Genomic DNA, 20,701 nt, shown 5'->3' with positions numbered 1-20,701 from the left:
TAGTTCTTTGACCATTTTATGGTATACTATTAAAACAGACTTTCGACACGGAGGAGCTGCACCATATGCATGAGTTTGATATCAAAACTTGCAGCTCTATATAGCTCACCCATTGCATACAGAGCCATGTGCGGTACATCAAATATAATTTATGATTAATTATTGCATTTCAGAGACAAGGAGTTAAAAGAATTTTTAAAAAAAAATCCCCAAACCCAAACTAACGGCTTGTCAGTGCATAAATGCTGCCAAGACACTCTGAAATCTGTTAGTTGCACACACAATCAACTTTGAAGTAGAATGCCTTACTTTACGCACACAATAAGTCTTAAACAGCCAGATTGTAAAGTTGAGCATTGCACGTGTACTTGTGTACATAAATCAACAGAGGGGAGTTACTGTAAATATTTGACAAAGTGAACATAAAATGCATATTATAACATCACAATGTAAATATGCATATCAAGACGACACTTGTTTAGTTACACAGTGAGTTTTCACACAAGTATTACTGAGTATGCTAAAAACTTGGTGGCTACATAATCAGATGAAGCATGATTTGAAAGACTGATTGTTGACCACCAAAATCTATCAAGGCCACTTTTACATCAACATGTCATTCTTCTGTTATGCCTAAACCTTCTACAACTATCAATTAAGGCAATTGACACATTCAATGTTGAAATCTCATCCGAAATTCTCCTCGCAATTCATCACAGCCTACATAGAATATTAAACCCAATCAGAGTTATTACTTAAGTACACTCTGGCTAGAAATCTGCATCCAAACAAACGGAGCCCTGTGCTCGGCACAGGTTTTATGGGAGCAAACTTTCTCGTTGGGTTATTTACCCCTGTGGAACTCAATTTCTTTTAGAGAACTATACTGGTTTGGAATAACTATTTGAGGTGTCTCTGTACCTCAATATTCTTCTAGTCCTTTTGTTTCCTTAAATGATAGAGATAGAGATAATATGGCAGTGTAATGCACTCACCAACAACTGTTGTAATTACTATCATTATTTTTGTTTACACTATGATATAAAAAACTGAAATGGCTAGACGTCCGAGTACTAGGTAGCTGATCATTTGTGCAAAATGGACATTTCATAAATTGCTCTTTACAGTGCAAAAACATTCATCATACAACATTTCAGTCATAGGGTTGTTTAAAGTACAAAATTCAGCCTTCTACAAATTATGTGAGCTGTCTTATTTTTCATATGATTGATCTATCTAACACACCCTGAAATCTGTACATCTCCATATACGTACCTTAAATATACAAATACACTCTCTTGTCAAATGATACAAATATTTGAGCTTTGATTATCTGCTAATTCATGTGATAGCAGATAGCAAACGTATGTCCATAAATATCTTGAATCTGGACATTGAAATTCTTTAGTCAAGACTCTGGTGAATTCGGAAGACTGACGTTGCATTTACAACTTTGTTTATATGCCACAGAATGAATGTGTCGAGAATTATCGACAATGTGTACATAGCAATGAAGTAAAAGAATTATTTGTTATCATCAATATCACACCTGCTGTTCCTTTCGAACGATGCATGTCAGAGTGTAAACAATAGAGAGATGTACTCAAAGTGATTTTCACAAAATGCTTTTTGACCCCAAAGAATACAACTTCTGTTTGCTTGCAGTCTGAAGGGTAGGTCAATATGACTGATTTGAATAGACAACTAACTCAGAAGACCGATTTGCAGAAAGGAATGAGTTTGTTTTGAAGATTTTTACTGACACATGGAATGTATATCAAGCTCTTGTCAAATCTTGCTACATATGCTATCTAAGGAAATAGAAGTTTTATGATTATTACAGAATTAACAAAGAGAAACTGCAGTATTCACAAACTTGAAATTTAAAAAAAAATACCAAAAGTAATGACCGACCCACAGAATTGAAACTCAAGTTGCTAGTAGAGATGGGTGAAATAAGAGAAGTACTGGTAAAACAATTATGTATCTCACATTGATTGAGAAAATGTGGATTTTCCTAATTTTAACCCACGCCTTGCAGAACCAATGCAATGCGTGATGCATCAACTCTTCTGAAGATTGTTGTATATCAGTGATGATGGGTTTTACTTAATTTGATAATCCCAATCATTACACCCACACTATACAAATCCACAATCAATTATGTTTACAGAATGAGCTATGGTACATGAATCACCTAAGATATCAGCATGATGATAAAAATGGGAATCATCAAATGTTTGTGACTGCTTTAATGAGTTGAATAGAAACTTGACCACTGAGTTTTGAGTAAAAAAATACTGTAATATGAGATCTGAACACAGTTTTTACCAGGAATGGCTATAACAGCAAGTCATGAGTGTATTCATTGCAGGTCTACATGAGGCACTGTTTCTCCTATGCCTCACCGCACTCTTTGACTATAGCGAGGTAGTCGTCGACATCGTATGTGGATCCCATGACTACGGGCGTCTTCTGGTGGATGGTGGTGGGCGTGATGTCCAGGATCCTCTCTTTGCCAGTGGTAGCCTTGCCTCCAGCCTGCTCACAGATGAATGCCATGGGAGCACCTTCGTAGAGTAAACGCAGCTAGAACACACACAACCAAACAGCAGGAAAGAATCTTACACATATGCCTTTAAAAGATATATGAAATGGGCCCTGGGAAAAGCATATACTGCAACAAAAAAATAATAACAATAATTGGTGCCACATCTATTGGATACCCAGAAGACCTCAACTGAAACAAAGCATTGATTTTACTAGTCCTACATGTTGTCAAAAGTAACAGTCAAAAAGCACGCAACAATGTCTTACACTTTTGTTCAGTATTCCATGACTGATCTTTTAAATCATGGGGTGCAGAGTAAAGCTGTGCAATGCAGTCTCTATATGTGACTGTGCACCTCAAAACGAACATAAAGTCGCACACACTGATTTTGCCTGAGGACGGAAAATAAGTGAAATGGGTCAACCTAGCCGAACTTGACTTTTTCATATTTTCTGAGAGAGCGGGTCTTCTTTTACATTATGCTAAAATTTGGTATCATAAAACGGACAGGAAAGTGTGTTATTTTAGCAGTTTATCTCCAACAGTTTTGGTTGAATAGTGTGATTAGGTGTGTCTTTAGAACCCCTTTTTCATTTCTGAAAAACCTTGTCAACACTCTTCACTTTTAACTCTAATAACTTTTGAAAGGATAATGCTACTGCTTTGAAAGTTGGCACTAATTATGGACAAAATGTGCTAATGTGGCATGCTTAATTTCAGTTTAATCTGATAATCCCTTCATTGTTGTTACTCTGGTGGTGCACTTCCTATTTTTTGTCCCATTCATCCCACAGCCAGCACGGTTTGGTAAAGACTAAGCGCTTGAATAGACACTGTACTTCAGAGCCTCTTTTCTCTGTTCACACTTTTCCTGAGTTTGTACTTTCTTTCCAATATTTAGATAGGTTAGGAGAGTCCATTTTATTTGAGTTATACATCATTTTAAAGCTTAAAGTCTGCTCTTTCAGAATATGGTCTTAACTAGAAATTCATGTCTGGCGACTTTTTGTTTGTTTTGAGGTGCAGGGTCACATATGTCACGAAGCATTTGGTCTTTGGTCAAGAAAAACAGGGCTAAACTTGCAGAGACTCCAACTCTCCCGTTTTCGATGGGAGATCTCCCGCCAAAAGGCAATTTTTGCAAAATCTCCCGTTCTCCCACGTGAGATTTAATTTCTCCCGCCCTGGCTCTGTGTCTCCCGCTTGAAATGATTTCTTGCTTTAATCTCATTGTATGTTGGAAAATACGCCTTAGATAGCACAAATGAGCATCTAGAACCGAGCTTCCAGGGCCCTTAAGCGGGCCCATGGACCCCGGACGCAAGGAACTTCGCGCTTTGCGCTCGTGATGTGCCCTTCTCGCACATCATTGGAGTCTCCCATTTGCTAGGGGTTTCAGATGGGAGAATCTCCCGATTAGAAGGTGCTTGGGGTTGGAGTCTCTGAACTTGCCCCAGGGCAAGTTTAGCCCAAGGGCAAGAGATGTCTTGCATCATTTGCACCATTTATGATCACCACTGCAAAAACTGGTATGTTCACATCTGCTTGATTGCAACCCTGATGTTACCATGGCAACAGCAATAACTGCATGATGCAGATTAATGTTTACAGGACCCAGACTTGATTTACAAGAGCCATGACGGACAAAACGGCACAAACACTCTTCTCATGTTTCTCGCAACAAAGATGAAATGTTTTCTTTGAATGTGCTCACCACCCCCCCCCCCAATCTTAAACCAAGAAATATTCTACTGACCTTTCCACTCTTGCTCTTCTTATGTGCAGGGTACAGAAAGATTCCACCATACACTATTGTCCTGTGCATGTCAGCAACCATAGAACCAATGTAGCGGGCGCCATAGGGTGATTTACCTTCCTGTAACCCAAACACAACAAATCCAGGCATGATGGTGATATGTGATACAATAATGATAAGAGTCTGGTGTCATCTAACCAGGGTTATCTTATCTGCATTGGCATTTCACAGCCAGAGAACCCTGGAAATTATATCTTTACTCTAGGATAATTACATGTTATCACTCTTTACTATAAAGTTCACATGCCTATACAGAAAGTTGAATATTCCCTGGATATTGTACATAACACAAGTTCCTTTACAAACAAATGTCATAGTTTCAAGGACTTTCTGTTTCATATATCAGCTTCAGGGTGATTTCAAAGAACAGTCACAGAGATTCTTGTCCTCTTCATGCATGCTTTTATATTCTCTTGTTAGATAATAGCAAGATGTTCAAGTTTTAAACAAGCCTCCTATGGAATTAGAAAGACTTGCTTGCTCTCTTTTAATGTCTTTACTGGAAGTATCAAAATGAAAATTACTTCTTAATCAGTGACAAAATGCAAAGGTTCTACATGAAGTTTATTGTAAAAAAAAAATAACAGAAAATACATAGCAATAGGAGTACATATTTGCAATTCACTGACAACTGATTTGCAGACATTTAGTGCTAATCTGACAGTAAAGAGAGATTGCCATTAATATACAAGTGCAAGCAGTCTCCCAGCCATTCAGACACAAAAGAGAACACAGCCAGTGCACTCACAACATAATATAGACTGTAATAATGGTAATAACAGCTGCAATATTTATAAAGCTTCTTTTCATCAGCAGATACAAAGTGTTGTAACACAACAATAACCATGTACAAACATGAAATCAACATAGGAGGAATAGAAAATGAAAATAACAATATGGAGGGTTGACTGAAATTGAGAAAATGCACATGTATTAAAGGAGGCATTTACTTTACTGAAACATTTTTTTAAAAGGACCTTCTTGAAACTGTTGGGTGTATTTGCATGGAGTCACTAAACCTGGAGACTATCCTAGAGTTTAAAGGCATGTGTAAAGATCACAAAGAATTGTGTGTTTCAGGGACTGCTAGAGTAAGTGGTTATGATAAGACATGGTTATTAAAGCAGGTGTTATATAAAGAGGGGTGTACAGAAAGAGGTAAGACAAGTAGCTCAAAGCCTGATCAGAACTGCATATTATGTCATTACAATAGACTTGTACTGAATACATTCACTAAATGAATATGTTCATGGAAAAAAAAATCTGTTGAGAATTCAGTCAAGACATGTTAGCAGGGGCAAAGTAACAGGTAATTATTTTTGTGTGAAGAGACTATACAGCAGTTTAGTCATTCCACACCCCCCCCCCCCCCCCCACACACACACACAGACACCCAGTGACAACTCCTGCCCAACTGTTCACAGTGGGGACAGAGTTATGGGTGACTGGGTTTGCTCAATACAGTTTTGAACAGCAGAGTGTTCATCAAAAGCCTGGGGCTCTCAAATACTCTGGCACACGGAAGAGAAATTTCCCTCAAGCTCCCAGTCCTGGATTTCTCGCCTGTTTGCACACAGGCTTGCAACAGCTGCTGTGTGCAGACTATTTGGCTCAATGTGACCTACAGCTGTAATACCATAAAATTTTATACAGATGTAGCCAGGCAGTCTTCTGATGCACTAGCATTGTTTCCTAAGCATCAGATATAAACGACCCATGCCAAGATGTGATTACTAAACATGTTTTGACTGTATTGTGTTTGCAAACATGAAAATAAAAACAAAGTAGACAAGTTTCCATGGCATGATGGCTTCATATGAAATTAAATTGACTGCATGTGCATTTTCTAACAGGATGAAGCTGGAATGCCTATTAATGTATGATAGGCAACTGACTGCATATAGATGATCTGTAATACTTGTTTCACTCTTTTGCTGACTGATCTTTTAATGACACCAGCCTAAATGAAAGTTGATGCAACAGTCTTCCAGGTCATTGCTACTATCTTGAATAATGAACTCATTTTCATAGGCCTTGGAATCAGCTTTCATTTTCAATCTGGGCGCAAGCCCTATAAACCACAATATTTCTTGTGATTACAAGTGTCACCGTAACAAAAAAAAAAAATTACGATCAAATTTTCGCATTGATAACACCCAATATGATTAAACTGTCTAAATGCTACTTCAGGGTCTTAAAATATAACATTTTAGCTCTATTTTGCAGAAAATCCCATTCAATTTGGTTAAGCGGTCACAGAGAAATGTGGATTGTTGTAAAGCATGTCATGAGTCTGATTCTTCCAAGTTTAGCACTTTGATGATCTTGTGTGTGAATACAATAGACAGAACTTAGAGGGAAGAGATTCCTGACATCTTCTACAAAATTCATTTCTTTTTGACCACTGAAGCAAATTAAATGGGGTTTTCTGTAAGACGTGGGCAATGAGTTATAGTTTCATACCCTGAATTTGTATTAAGATTGATTCAATATTTTAAAGATATCATTGCAGAGGGTCCCGTTGTAATCTTTTTTTGGGGACATGCAGTAGCATTCGGGATACCACAGAGTGGGACAACTGGCCTGGCCTGGATATTATCAGGGAGGTCTCTTCCCACCTCCCTGATATTATTGAGAATCCCATATCATATTATGTACAGCTTTTCACAGATCTCTATGTTAGCACACACACAGAGCCAAAGAATTTTGACTGGAGTCAGCCATAGCTGATGAGCGTACGTTTCAATGCTCATATTTGCTGACAGGCATAAATGATGATGAAATATTACATGCAACAGTCTCATTTCTTTTTTCTGTTCCAGACCACCCAAATGTACAACTAAGTTTTTATAAAAAAAAACCCAGTAAATACTGATAATATAAGCTCGCATATGATAGGCACAAAAATACAATAGTTTCGGGCAAACACACATAAAGAAAATCAAAGAAAATTACTATATTATGTCTGTCACACAAGATTCTGCAAAGACTCTTCACACTTTTACCCAAACATTTCTGGCCACGCCCAAAAAAAAACCATGGATACTGCACCCTTGAACAAAGATCTTACCCCAGGGTTCTTCTTGGACTCCACATACTTGGTGATGCTCTGGTCCCAGTACTGAGCATAGCCCTCATTGATGCTGAAAATCTTGCCCCGTGGCTTGATGGTCATCAGTCGGTCAGTCAGCACAAACTCTCCAATCGCCTGCAATTTGTAAAAGGTAGCAGCAAGAGTTATTGAGTGGCAGATTATCTAATCATTAGCTATCACAAAAATACATAAATAATCACATTCAAACACATCATCTGAACTCTTGTTGTAGGAACAGACTTTCACAGATTTTAATATCATTATGATTCTGAAGAACAAGAATCTATTTGCAAATTGCAAGTATTATTGTCTCACTGTAGATCCCTAGACTTTTTTGTAGCTAAACCCAAAACTACTTGGCTGTTACATCATTTTTCATTCCTACATCAAGAAATGGCAACACTCAGAAAATTTAAGAAATAAAATAATAATGATAATGATGATGTTGATATGGATCCACAGTGGTTCTGATATGGATATTTATGGAGTTTGAAGGATCACATTTCAACATGTCAGTCATTTATTTGTCATTTCTTTATTAGTGCTCATGATAATGACAGCAAATTTTGATTTTACAGCTGTTCACAGAGTCAAAGTAAGGAGTTTGAATAGAAAGAAAAATCTTACTTTGAATGGCCTTCCACAGTAAGAAAAGTGCAAAATGAAACATTACAAATTGAGATTACCACAGTGGGTGATTTCAAGTTCGGTGCTAGTGCTAGTGCTAGTGCTATCTCAGCACTAGCACCGGTGATAAAAACGAACTTGAAATCGCGTCGGTGTTGGGAGTTGACATCAAAATTATGACGTATTTCCGGTAGCTGGTGCTGAGCTCGGTGTTGAATGTCGTCTGCAGAACCGAGTTCTGCCGTTTGTGTATAGTGATTTACATGCTTTTTCCCCATTGACTAACACTAGCCCCTAGGGATTATCATTTTTTGTCATTTCAAGTTCGGTGCTGGTGTTAGCATTGCCGTGCGAGACCCACATTCACTTCCATAACAGATGCATGTTTTACGTGCAAAGTCCATGCCAATGCAGTGGTCGCCCTCGTAACGTACACGAACACTCTCGACATGGCTATATAAATCTGAGCTTAGGAGCAAAATCAAGGTAATTGTGATTTCAAGAAGTGATGAAGTTTTTGGTATTGTAATCAGTCTTCCTCATTATGTGTCTAAAACTATGCAGTTTTGACTACATCTTTAAATATTTGACTATAATCATGCGCCATCACTTTTTTCGTCGCACAATTCATTCCAACACCAAGTGTTGGTGATCGATAATTTTGATCGGTATCGCCTCGTTAATCTGACCGTTGGTGTTGGAGCTCGATTTAAGGCCGTTATTTGCTGGCTAGCACTAGTACTAGCACTAGCACTAGCGCCAAACTTGAAATCACCCAGTGTATCTCCAATAAGGTGATGGAAGTCAATGACACAAACAAGCTGGTGCTGTTTTGTGCTATCAGATGTTGTGTAAAATAAAAAACTATTTTTTTTTTTTGGCATGGACTATTTCAATGAAACTCCATTGATCTGACTTCACTCTTATCTGTCAAATTCAACATGTAAATGGAGTGGAATGGCACTTGAATCTGATAATACTGGACACCCATTAGAAATCTTGAAATTACAAGATTTAGGCAACCGGAACATTACAAGATTTTGGGAACCAAATCATTTGCCTTGGCAAAACTTTTCAAACAGTCACTCACTGGATCAAGCTGAAAGCCGTTGACCCCACATCCAGTGCTTAACACCAGCATGGTGGCGCTGCCGTAAAGGGCATAACCCCCGGCAACCATTTTGGAGCCAGGCTGCAGGACATCGCCCTCGGTAATGGGACTCTTTGGATCACCGTCCTAGATATGGAAATAATTGTAAATGAAAGCATCATCGAATGACTGTTAACAATAGTATGCATTTTATATAATGATACTGGCAAAGTAATCTGTAAAGTCCCTGAAACCACATTGCTCTGGTTTGGAGTTGCATTTTTTCCCATAATTGTTACTATATATATATATATATATATATATATATATATATATATATATATATCATTTGATGAATCCTCAGTCCTGATTGGTTAAAGGTGCAGTCACTAGTTTTTGTTATACACTATATTGTCCAGCAGTCAACTAGCATTTGTTTCACAATGCTTTTACATGTAAGGATATCTAAGTATCTACTTTGTGCATTGCAAATTTATACTTTATGTAATTTCTCTGACTGGTAGCATAACAACTTCATATGCCTTAATTTAGCATTTATCTTAAATTAAGTGGGATGCATTATGTCAAAAAAATATTTACTGCTTTTTGTCTGGCCGAGGTTAAAACCATTTGCCCTTAGTCTGATTTCTCAACACTGCTATGCCCCAAGATTTTGTTTTGGGAATTTTAATACTGTTGAGAAATCACCTCTGGGTAGATAGTTTTAACCATGCCCCTCAAAGCAAGCAATAATTTTGAACTATTCATTATTATTGCTTCATACTGTGGTAGAGTAGAATTTCTCTTTCATTTGAGCACTGTGTTGCTCAATATTAAACTTTCTTGGGTACAGAAGTTTCACTAGCCACATCACTGCTGAATCTATGTATTATCCCTGAATTTGGCCACATGTCAAACAAAATTGCACTTATGTACTGTTTTCTCTCCCAAATTGGCAAATAGTTGTATTTTTTTCTGATTTTGAGCAGATGTAATGAATGTTACTTTTTTTTTCAATGTAATCATGAGATGCAATTTAATGATTACAGGATAATAATTCCTGCGGTAAAATCTAATCTCTAGAATTGATGGCATTAACCAAGAATACAGAGTAGGCTCTTTAGCGCTAGTAAAACTGCTCTTCCAATGGGCCCTGCCATTATTACTACCCCAGTATTACTAGACATCAATTTCTACACCTTGGTCCAGTGGAACATTATGAGTAAAACAGCTAGTCCATGAGTATTCATGTTGGGCAGATCAAGGCATGCAAACATTTTGCATTTATAGCTTCTTTGTGATAACTGTTTGCAGAACATTTGCATCTTGCTCAGAGATGTAAACATGGTATATATGTGAGGCATCACATGCACTAGCAGAAAGGTAAAACCCATTGCTGTACAGATATAAGATTATAATGTATCAAGTCTATGGGGAATCGTCACTTCCAATGAGCTGGTAAAATACATTCCATGAAGAGACTATAAAGCTTTGACCTGTCTTTACAATAGTAGAGAAAATACCATGTGATGTGACACTACATACCCTCTTCCAGATGCCAAAGATGGAGCCGATGGACACTAGACAGTCGATGTTTGATGACCCGTCCAAGGGGTCAAAGGTTACAATGTATTTCCCTCTCCTGTCAGTGTCCACCTCGATGACATTGTCCACTTCCTCCGAGACCAGGGCGCAGGTCGTGAAGGAGTTCTTCAGCTGGCTTACGAAGACGTCGTTGGAGATGACGTCGAGTTTCTTTTGCTCGTCCCCAGTGATGTTGGAACCGCCAGCAATACCATACCTGGAATGGAGTGAGAATGCATCTTTTCTTGATGATTCTAGAGACCACCAATATCCTGTCATTAAGGTGTGAGCTTGTCAACTTTATGGACCAGCATATTTTCTCTATGTAACAGGTCCAAAAAATGTATACTTTTACAAAATGGTGTAAATGGGTTATGTTCATCACTGTTCTAAATGCTACATTGTACCACTGTTTACAATGTGCAACATGGAAGTCAACTATCATTAAATACAAACTACCCTAGATATATAATGTTCCTTGTTTGTTTTTCATTTATACTTTAGGATTACAAATTCATGAACAAAATTACTGGTAAATTAACATAAAGGGTAAAGTCAGAAAATGGTAAAGTCACAAAATCTGGCATTTTTCTGTACCAAAATGCAATCAAAATACCATTTCAGAAAGAGAAATCAATTTGTATTCCAAAGCTTTTTCTCTGACATGCTAAAACTCAGCGTTCAAGCTACTTCATACTGAAAGTAGTGCAACTTTAGACAAGTTCGTGAGAACTGAAAAAAAAAATGTAAAAATTGGCAATTTCGAATTTACAATATTAGCCTTAAATAGCCCTCTCAGAGCCAGCAGTTTAAGATGTAAATTGTATAAATGAGTTGTCTGTTGTATCACCATCCAACAGACTGAACCCATTACATTTTGTATGTGCTTACATTAGCATAAAGTAATTCATCCAAACCTGACCTAGTCACAGATTAGGAAGCCAATTCAAGACTTTAGAGTAGCTAGATGTTCCTAAGTCCAACAGGTAGGCCATAGTGACACATTAACAAAATAGAGACTGGGGGATTAGGTAATCTCAATTGATTTTGAAGAATTAGTTTCCAAACATCTGTGCGAAGGAAGCACTCCAGAATACGTGCCAATCAGTTTTATTAGGAGCAGAAAGAGGATGTTAAAAAAGTAAATTGATTTATATATTGTCTACTACGTATCTGATATACAATATGTAAATGTACATAAATTTAGCTCAAAGCATATCAATTACAGCACCTACAACGTGTACAAAGTTCCTATTCTATGATTCAAGGTGATGCTGCCATTGAAAAAGTAACAAAACAAAAATAGTGAATTGGCCAAAAGTTTGCCTTCCCAAACAGGAAATAGTTAAGTACTAGTCCCCTTTTGGGTGGATTGTGTGAATGGGAATGAGGAAGTAAAAAAAAAAAAATAAACTGCCTGAGAGCCAAATACAGACAGTGTAAGTACAAATCTGTCTATCTTCACTGTGCAATTTTATGCATGTCACAGCAATCATCTTTCATTACATTCTAGAGTTTTGTTAGCATTTTGTCTACAATGAGGATACACTAAAATCTACACCATCAATGCAGTCTACAGCTGTGCTTCCTACTACATACATGTTCTTCACGGATCTGTTAGAAGGTTTAAATAACACTGAACCTTCATTCAGTGGTAACTATGTGCATGATCAAAACTTTCTTAATTTGATCTCTGTCTTGTCAGAGGATACATACTCCTGGTGCATATTCATTCTAAACATGTCCTATGGCTGAAGGTTATTCAAACAATTGAATACAACACAACTATATAAAGTACAGACCAAATAGATGTGTGTTTATCTACATGAACATGCAAACACACATAAAAACATAGCTGATAACATTTGGATTTGGATTTGGATATTGAAAGTGACTTTCACAATCTGGGTACCTGGTACTGTATCACACTTACACGTATCATAGTGAATGTTGCACTACTTTCCACCTCAGTGGCAATGAGAGAGAAAGATATGGGGGGGGGGGGGTTGGAGAGGAGGCAAAGTACAGTCCTAAACAATGTCCCATCTAGGATAACCAGACAATTCTTTGACTCTGTAAAATGGGTATCACACAGTGAACAATAAAATGTGTCTTGAACTCATGTAAGAGAAAGAGTTCAGGTTTTGAATTTAGTTCTTAGATTTACATTGTAGGAAACACATAAAAATCAGACAGTCTTAGAACATTGCAGTGACAGAAAAAAAAACAACAAACAACAAACAAATCAGGTGTCTGTTCAACTTTTAATACTACAGAATATGAATTAGCATTGAGATTTGTTTGGCCGATACCTTTGTCAAGGTTTTGGGAAATGATAAATGCAAATCATTCTAGTAATATGTGCCGAGTCATTCTACACAATGAATGAATTAGCAAAGGAGGGTAACCAAATATCTGGGAATATGACTGCTTTGTGGTCACAAAAATTGTAAGTACTCTGATAAAGTGGGAAGATGATAACTTTGTTCACATTTTTCACATTAGAGTGTTCCTCCAATCAAATCTTTAGGTATGACAAGGAATGCTGCTTTGTAAAATGTGCAAATCGACAAATGCTGACTTACAACTTAAACAAAAAACTCATATGCCCAAGTATCATGCATGAGGATTGCTTTCCCGAAACAGAAAACATGAAGCAATGCAAGTACTGTAATCCGCATTTATGCAGATTGATGTGACTGCACAGACTGATTAGCATTAACCCATTGAGGACAGGCTGATTTTGCTACAACATGCATTTCCAATAGACACCTGCCCGATATACTCGGGACTCGTCCTCAACAGGTTAAGTTCGTATGCTGTAATGGGCAGGATAAGTTTAGGCAAGTTTACAGATTTCACTATACACATGTGTAACTGTACTGTACCAGTAGCTCTGAAATCTCATTATCACTGTCAAAGCAGATAATTGTTTATCACTATTCCATAATCTAGGCAAGATAAGAATAGTGCCTTCCTCATTCATAAATCTCTTTCCTGCATAACTTTGTGCTACATCTGTGCTTGTCATTTGCATTTGACTTTTGACATTTCTGTTAGTAGTTGATTGGGTGTGGGGTAGGAGACCTGTGGGGTAATGGTTATTAGCATTATAAACCTTTCCTTGTTCCTTGGCAGCTCTGCAGATTGTCACAATCTACTTTTCCATTTCTGCTTTGTTAAGTCCTGCTTAGTGTATTTCATTTTTTTTTTAATTCTATCATATTGAATCGAAATCGTTTTGTGACTTTCTACATCCACACATGATTGTCTGAAATATTGAATAAATAATAATAACAACTGCATTCAAGTCCTACAGTCTACAAATGACACAATACACAAGGCTAACTGGGAACAGTTTGCTATGAGTGCGCTAGGAGATAGCACTTGTTTGTGTTTACCCAAAGCACAATATTCGGTGTTCATTTGTCACTCTGCCTTTCATCTCTAATGAAGCATGAGAGAGATCTCAGGTGAGTTTTGAAGTGCTCAAGGTATACTAATAGTGTGTACTTCCGGGTGCAATGAGAGGCCACAGTGACCAATACATGTAACTACCAGAGCATTTTGCATGCAACTTTAAGTGCATTCGAGTAGACACACACTGTTGGGGTCATTCTTCTGCGAAGAGTGACCCCAACAGTGTGTGTCTACACAGATATTGTGACCACTACATGCAACCATAAAGGCTGAGGTCTGGAGCTGAGACTAAGCAATTCCTTCACTACGTATAAAAACGGTGCCCTAAATGCATGAATTTGTGTTGGAGATCTGTATGTACATACAATGTAGCCTAGCTTGAGTCTAGAACAACCACTAACTTTAATAATAACGACCGACATTTATGATTTAGGCATTTCAGGCACATGGATGGCAAGGTGGATAAAGTAGCACATCTTCAGCTTTTAGAAAATAAATGATTTTCATACACTGTATGTACATGTACAGTATTATGTGTTTATGTTAAATGTTATCTTGGGGGTCATTTATGGCTTTCCTCCACTTAAAAAGGAAATCCACTAAAAAATTTTTATCAATTTCACAAGAAAAATAAAGAATTCCCTGCAGAACAGTGTAAAAAAAAAATAATGATCAAAATCAGATGAGAAAAATAAGGAAGTTATGACATTCCGAAATGTCAAATTTTTTTTTGGAAAACACTTCTAGACCAGTTGTTATGAATATTTAACTTGGTAAGTTGATGATGACATGCTCACACAATTTCTTCTTTATTTCATGTACAGAAATGAAAAAAATCTCATATTTCAGCTGTATACTACAGCTGTATTTATAAATAATAAAAAGAAATGTTAACTTTGATGTATACATGTATATATATTTTGGTATGGGAATATGATTTTACCTGTATTAGCTAAAAATAAAAATTTCACATAATTACAACACACATGTACCGTAGGGCCTACATAAAAAATTGTAAGGGTATGACATCATCAAGTCAATCATTCGAGTGTTCATAAGGACTGGTCAAGGAATGTTTTATGAAAAATTTGAAATTTCAAAATGTCATATCTTCCTTATTTCTTATCTAATTTTTGTCATATTTGGAACATTCTGTGGGGATTTGTTTCTCTTTCTTTTTAGAGTTTATTCATTTTTGGGGTGGATTTCCTCTTCTAAACATGAAATTAGTTTCATACAAAATTGCATATTGTCATATAATCTGGAAGAGATTTGGTGCACAGAGACTTTAGACTACATAGTAGTACATGTATGACAAAGCGTACCTACCCAGTCTCACATACATTGTACTAGCCATAATAAGACTCATGCCATAGGAGTCTTTCTCATACTAACAAGCTTGACACTTTTTCTGATGCCTCACAAAAAACAAAACAAAACAACAACAACAACAACAACAACAACAACAACAACAAAAACCCACCCCAAAACATGAATTTCTGTTTGCCACATAAAGTCATATTTTGGGATATATTTCTTCTTTTTTTTGTCAGAATAAGTAAAAATATTATATTGTGTAAGCAATAGATTACATGATTAACAGCTTATGAATGCTAGAACTCCTTGCTGTGGGAAGGGGAACACACCATGCTAAAGTGCTGCAATTAAATCTCATGCCTAGTGACAGCCTAGTGGCTTTCTGACTTTGACATTTCTGACATGGGTCACATGAGGGTTTTGCACCAAATACACCAAGACAGTGGATTCAATGCTTCACTAATAGGAACTGAACATTCCATGCTTCATTCTTGTTCATCATCAACCCACTGAGCTTTTCCCCTCCCAACTTGACATTTTTCTTTTTAAGATTAATCTACACGGTATTTAAACATCATGAAAGACTGCACCTCCATCTTTCCTTCAGCAGTCTACTTGAAATGTTCAGGTTACCAGCATTTTGAGATAATCTGTTAATAATCTTGGTCACATTGGACTACCAGCTTATTTTCAGCCTAGAGTGCCCTTCAATACCGTCATTTTGGTTCTACCAGTGTGCCTACTCTGCACTCACAATCTTCCATAGTACCGTACTTGTCACATGCTTGAGATTCTATACTATAATGTGACCGTGCACCACAAAACGAACAAAAAGTCGCACCCCTTGATTTTACATGAGGACTTAAAAAAGGTGAAACGGGTCAACTAAGTCAATGTTGAGTTTTTCATATTTTCTGAAAAACCTACCCTTTTTCTACATTATTCTTAAGTTTGGGATCATAAAATAAACAGGAAAGTGCATTTTTCAGGAGTTTTTCTACAACTCTTTTTTGTAGAGTAGTGAGATCAGGTTATGTCTTAGAGGCCCCTTTTCATTTCTTGATAACCCTTCGCACAATCTTCAGTTTCAAGTTTGATAACTTTTGAAAGGATGAGGCTACTGCTTTGAAAGTTGGCATTAATCATGGACAGAATATGTTAATAGTGCATGCTCGATTTCAACTTAATCTGATAATCCCTTCATTGTTGTTGCCCCAGTGGTTTACATCCTGTTTTTTGTCCCATTCATTGCACAGCTAGCACAGTTTGCTAATGATTAAGCGCTTGAATAGACAGATAGACCCTGTACTTCAGAGCTTCTTTTCTCGGTTCATATATCAGTCATTCCAAAACACAATGTGCAAGAGTTAATATGTACAGAGAATTTAATAGGGCTGTGGACATATTAATGGGAAAAGGTGGTTAAGAAATACCCCCCCCCCCCAAAAAAAAAAAAAAAAAAAAAAGCAATCTTGGGTTTGTGGGCATAGTTATGAATGCAAAACAACATCCTTGCAATCTGTACACTGTTGTACACAGGTACTTTATGCTGTAGCATTGTGACACAATTTCAAAAATGTACTGTGACTTCACAAACTTGGAATGGAAACATTACAAAAACTCTGAGTTGAGATTCTTTTCATGATTACATAAGCCTCTGAGTTTCCTTTGCTTTGTGTTTCCCTTTAATTACACAGTGAAATCCTATTTGTTTTTTACTGTTTGAAGTATGTGTCTGGCACAGCTGGTATCATGATCCAAGGCGCATAGTCCTGGTAGTTGCGGGGGCACTGTTGGATGATAGTGCCGATCGCCGTTAGCATTGATACGAAGATTGCCAAAGTTGAGCTGTCATCAAGAGTAAAGTGCACAGGTGTTGCTCGGTAACGTTGCCTTCATTGTCTTCTCTGCGCATCACGCAGTCTGTAGTGATGCCAGGGTGTGTGCTTATGTGCTTCTTAGTACTATGACGTCACAAAAGAAGTTTGCTAAAGCTGTCATTCCCCTCAGCCGAATCATGAGCCGAACTGTGATCGGACCACTGAATACAGTGGATCGGACTTCTTCGGACTTATGGAAATGGGTCATAGCGTAAGCGCTAAAGAGGAGTCGACAGCATAGGTCTCTGTAGGAAACTTGCGCCGTGTGCCCACGTACGCATTCAACTAAACCACCGGGTCCATGTGCCTTGAACCCGTCGAGGACGAGTCCCGAGTATACCATTGAAGAGTTTGTTTGCAAAAACCGATAAGTCCATATTTGCCAAATGGAGATATTTGCGATTAAAGGTGAAGAAAAATAAAGAGAATAATAAGATAAAATTTGCTTCTTTTAACCAAAACTTTAAAAATGTACCTTTATATGTAGTGACCGATATATCATTTAAAAGGTATTATTTTATACTTTATGACAGAGACCGTACTTCAAAATCTTCAAAAATGGACTTATCGGTTTTTGCGAGCAAACTCTTCAATTGTACTTGGGCAGACACTCACTAAGTGTCTACGGGAAATGTGTGTTGTAGCAAAATCAGTCTGTCCTCAATGGGTTAATATTCCAATTAACGCTCTAGAGTCTAGATCTATAAATTATCATTAATGAATGAAACCATGCTAGCAATCAGTGAGTAATCACATATCTCAGCAATCTCCATGAAAGCTAATCAACACCTTGGTTTCATCCGGTGCAACACAATTAGGTTCTTCTCCTAGAGTAGTCATTCAGGGAGGCAGCTTACAAGTTCTTTGTACGACCTTACCTAGAATATTGCTGTAGTGTCTGGGACCAACATATGGCCTCGGATATTCAAAAACTGGAAAGGATTCAACACGAAGCAGTTCGCTTTGTCATAGCTGATTATAGAAGAACGAGCAGTGTGACCAGCATGATCAATAATTATAACTTAAGTTGAAAAGGCCCAGCCTATCTTCACAACGTACTGTGAGCAGACTTACTATGGTGTACAGAATCAAGAACGACCTTCTTGCAATCCATCGAGATACATTCTTTACAATTAACTCATCTAAAACCAGGAAAAATTATAACATGTGCTTCGAAACATACCGCCCTAGGGGCAACATTAACAAATTTGCATTTGCCCAGAGATCCATACCCCACTGGAACAAACTTCCAAGCTCTGTAGTTTGTGCAGTCTCACCTGAACAGTTCAAGGAACTCTTGATGGCCCACCTTAAAATCACACCTTGTGATTTGAAAAGCCTACACCCCTCCTCTTAATAGTGTGCACACAAGTTGTATTCATCTTCATGACAGGCTGCATTATAGCCCTTTGAAGATTAAAGAAGAAGAAGAGGAAGAATTTATGTGGGGAACAGGAGGAGAATTTTGAGACTTCAACTACTGTTCAAAGTCATGAATAGGGAAGTGGGAATTGATCACAACATCTACATTATTAGAGTTAATGACAGAGGGAGGAGAACAACCAGAGGGAACAGCAGAAGAATCCAAAGAACACTGACCAAGAAAGAATGCTCTGATGTACACAATACTAGTACTCATTCTTCCACAGGACAGCAGTATAGACTGGAACCTACTTGACGAGGAAACAGTCACATCTACATCCAGTACAGTACAGTCTTCAAACAGAGGCTTCAAATGTGAAACATTTTTCCTGCCCTGCACATGAACGACCATACTAGTTATAACGTTGGTGGAGTACAGTTTAATTCCGAGTATACCGACGGAACCGGAACAGAAACAGAAACAGGGCCCTACGATACATGTACTTTGATACAATTTGAATTGGCTGATTAGTGATGTTACATACTACTACTAGTATACTATGTCACATCCTAACCTACTAATATTAGTACTAGTAAGTTCCTTTTGGGGATCCTTTTGAGGTCACCATTATATGTATGGAATTCTTATCCAGGTATATAAGATACCAATTACTGGCACCAATTCCAATCATCTATGCACTCACAGCTTTGAAATACCGGCCTTGCGCACGTTGGACGAGATAGATTTCACCGCTGTGGCGATGGCGTTCAGTAGCTGTGTCATCTCCCCGGTGGCCCCCTCGCACCGAGTCTGCTCCTCGATCATGAACCGCGTCAGCGTCACGAAGTCGGTGTCGATTCTCGCCGAACTGTCACCCATGTTTGGCTCTGATGATGTCTTGGTTTGGAAAAGTCTCAAGAGATGAGGGTTGCAGACGTTCCACCGCACCGACCGTTAAGTCCGAGGCAGCAGTGTAGTTTCAGTGTACGTTAATGAATATCAAGGCCAACCTGTTGATCTCCGAGCTCAGCTGGGCTAATGATACTTCACACATTGCGCTCCGGCGCCAGAGAGCGGCTGTAGCTGTGCGAAGCTAGCTCGCTCGCTCGCATCGCAGAAACACCACTGCACAAACGTGTACGGAATATCTATCGATGCGCGCGCACTCTGGTGTGATGACGTTGGGACCCCGCCCACCTAACGCCCATGTTCATTATGCGTGCCAAGTACACCGGCTGGTGAGTCCCAGTGCAGTGGTTTGTTTTGGTTTTAGGATTTTATTAAAAAGATTCTAACGTTAGACCTAAAGAACCTCTTTGGATTTTACTTTCTTTGTGTGCTTTCGTGTATGTGTGTGCTCATAAGTACAGTGTCCGTGTTTCTCCTTAATTTGTGCGTTTGTTTTTCTTCGAGTAGAAGCAACAATGCCCTTTCCTGACTTATTTGCGAAACAGGAGAAACATTTGATAGCCTTTCGTTCTGCCTCGACCATTTAGGATGAGATCAGATTTTAACGCAATTAATTCAATTCAATTCAAATGAATTTGTTAGGAATTTACTGCATTGAATATATATTACAAACGAAATCCAGTCATTTCTTCTTCTTCTTTTTTTTTCTCGAGACAATAACGCGTAGTGTGTACATCCGAACATGATTGAGATATACGTGTACAAATTGAAGAAAAGAATAAGAAAACACGTCAATTTGGAACCACTCGGGATATAGTGAATCAAATGATCTGACTGAATTATGGCGCATGTATTGGGAGTGTGAATGCAGAAGACTGTCGTCAAATAAGCATATAGGTTGAAGATACGACAGCCTTTGTTCCGTCTTCGTTTTTTTATGTGATCAACTGTAGCCGTCATACAAATTTTGAATCCATAAAGACAGTGAAATAAACATTTTGAAATCAATATTCCATCCTGATCAAACATTAATGCTAGCTGTAGTTTACC

General features: G+C 37.9%; 1 protein-coding gene across 1 annotated transcript; it reads right to left on the bottom strand.

Moving 5' to 3' along the window:
• Positions 1-1,902: 1,902 nt before the first annotated feature.
• Positions 1,903-19,763, bottom strand: LOC140230474 (fructose-1,6-bisphosphatase 1-like). The gene is made up of 6 exons (XM_072310627.1): positions 19,446-19,763; positions 10,724-10,979; positions 9,179-9,325; positions 7,438-7,575; positions 4,308-4,427; positions 1,903-2,589 (listed from the first exon to the last, which is right to left on the bottom strand). The coding sequence occupies exons 1-6, from the start codon at positions 19,619-19,621 to the stop codon at positions 2,398-2,400; spliced, it is 1,029 nt and encodes a 342-aa protein (XP_072166728.1). The 5' UTR covers positions 19,622-19,763; the 3' UTR covers positions 1,903-2,397.
• Between the last annotated feature and the right edge of the window lie 938 nt (positions 19,764-20,701).

The sequence above is a fragment of the Diadema setosum genome, chromosome 7 (assembly GCF_964275005.1).
Source record: "Diadema setosum chromosome 7, eeDiaSeto1, whole genome shotgun sequence".
Taxonomy (NCBI): Eukaryota; Metazoa; Echinodermata; class Echinoidea; order Diadematoida; family Diadematidae; genus Diadema; species Diadema setosum.
Note: the sequence above shows the minus strand (reverse complement) of the source record. Positions and strands in the feature narration are given on the sequence as shown.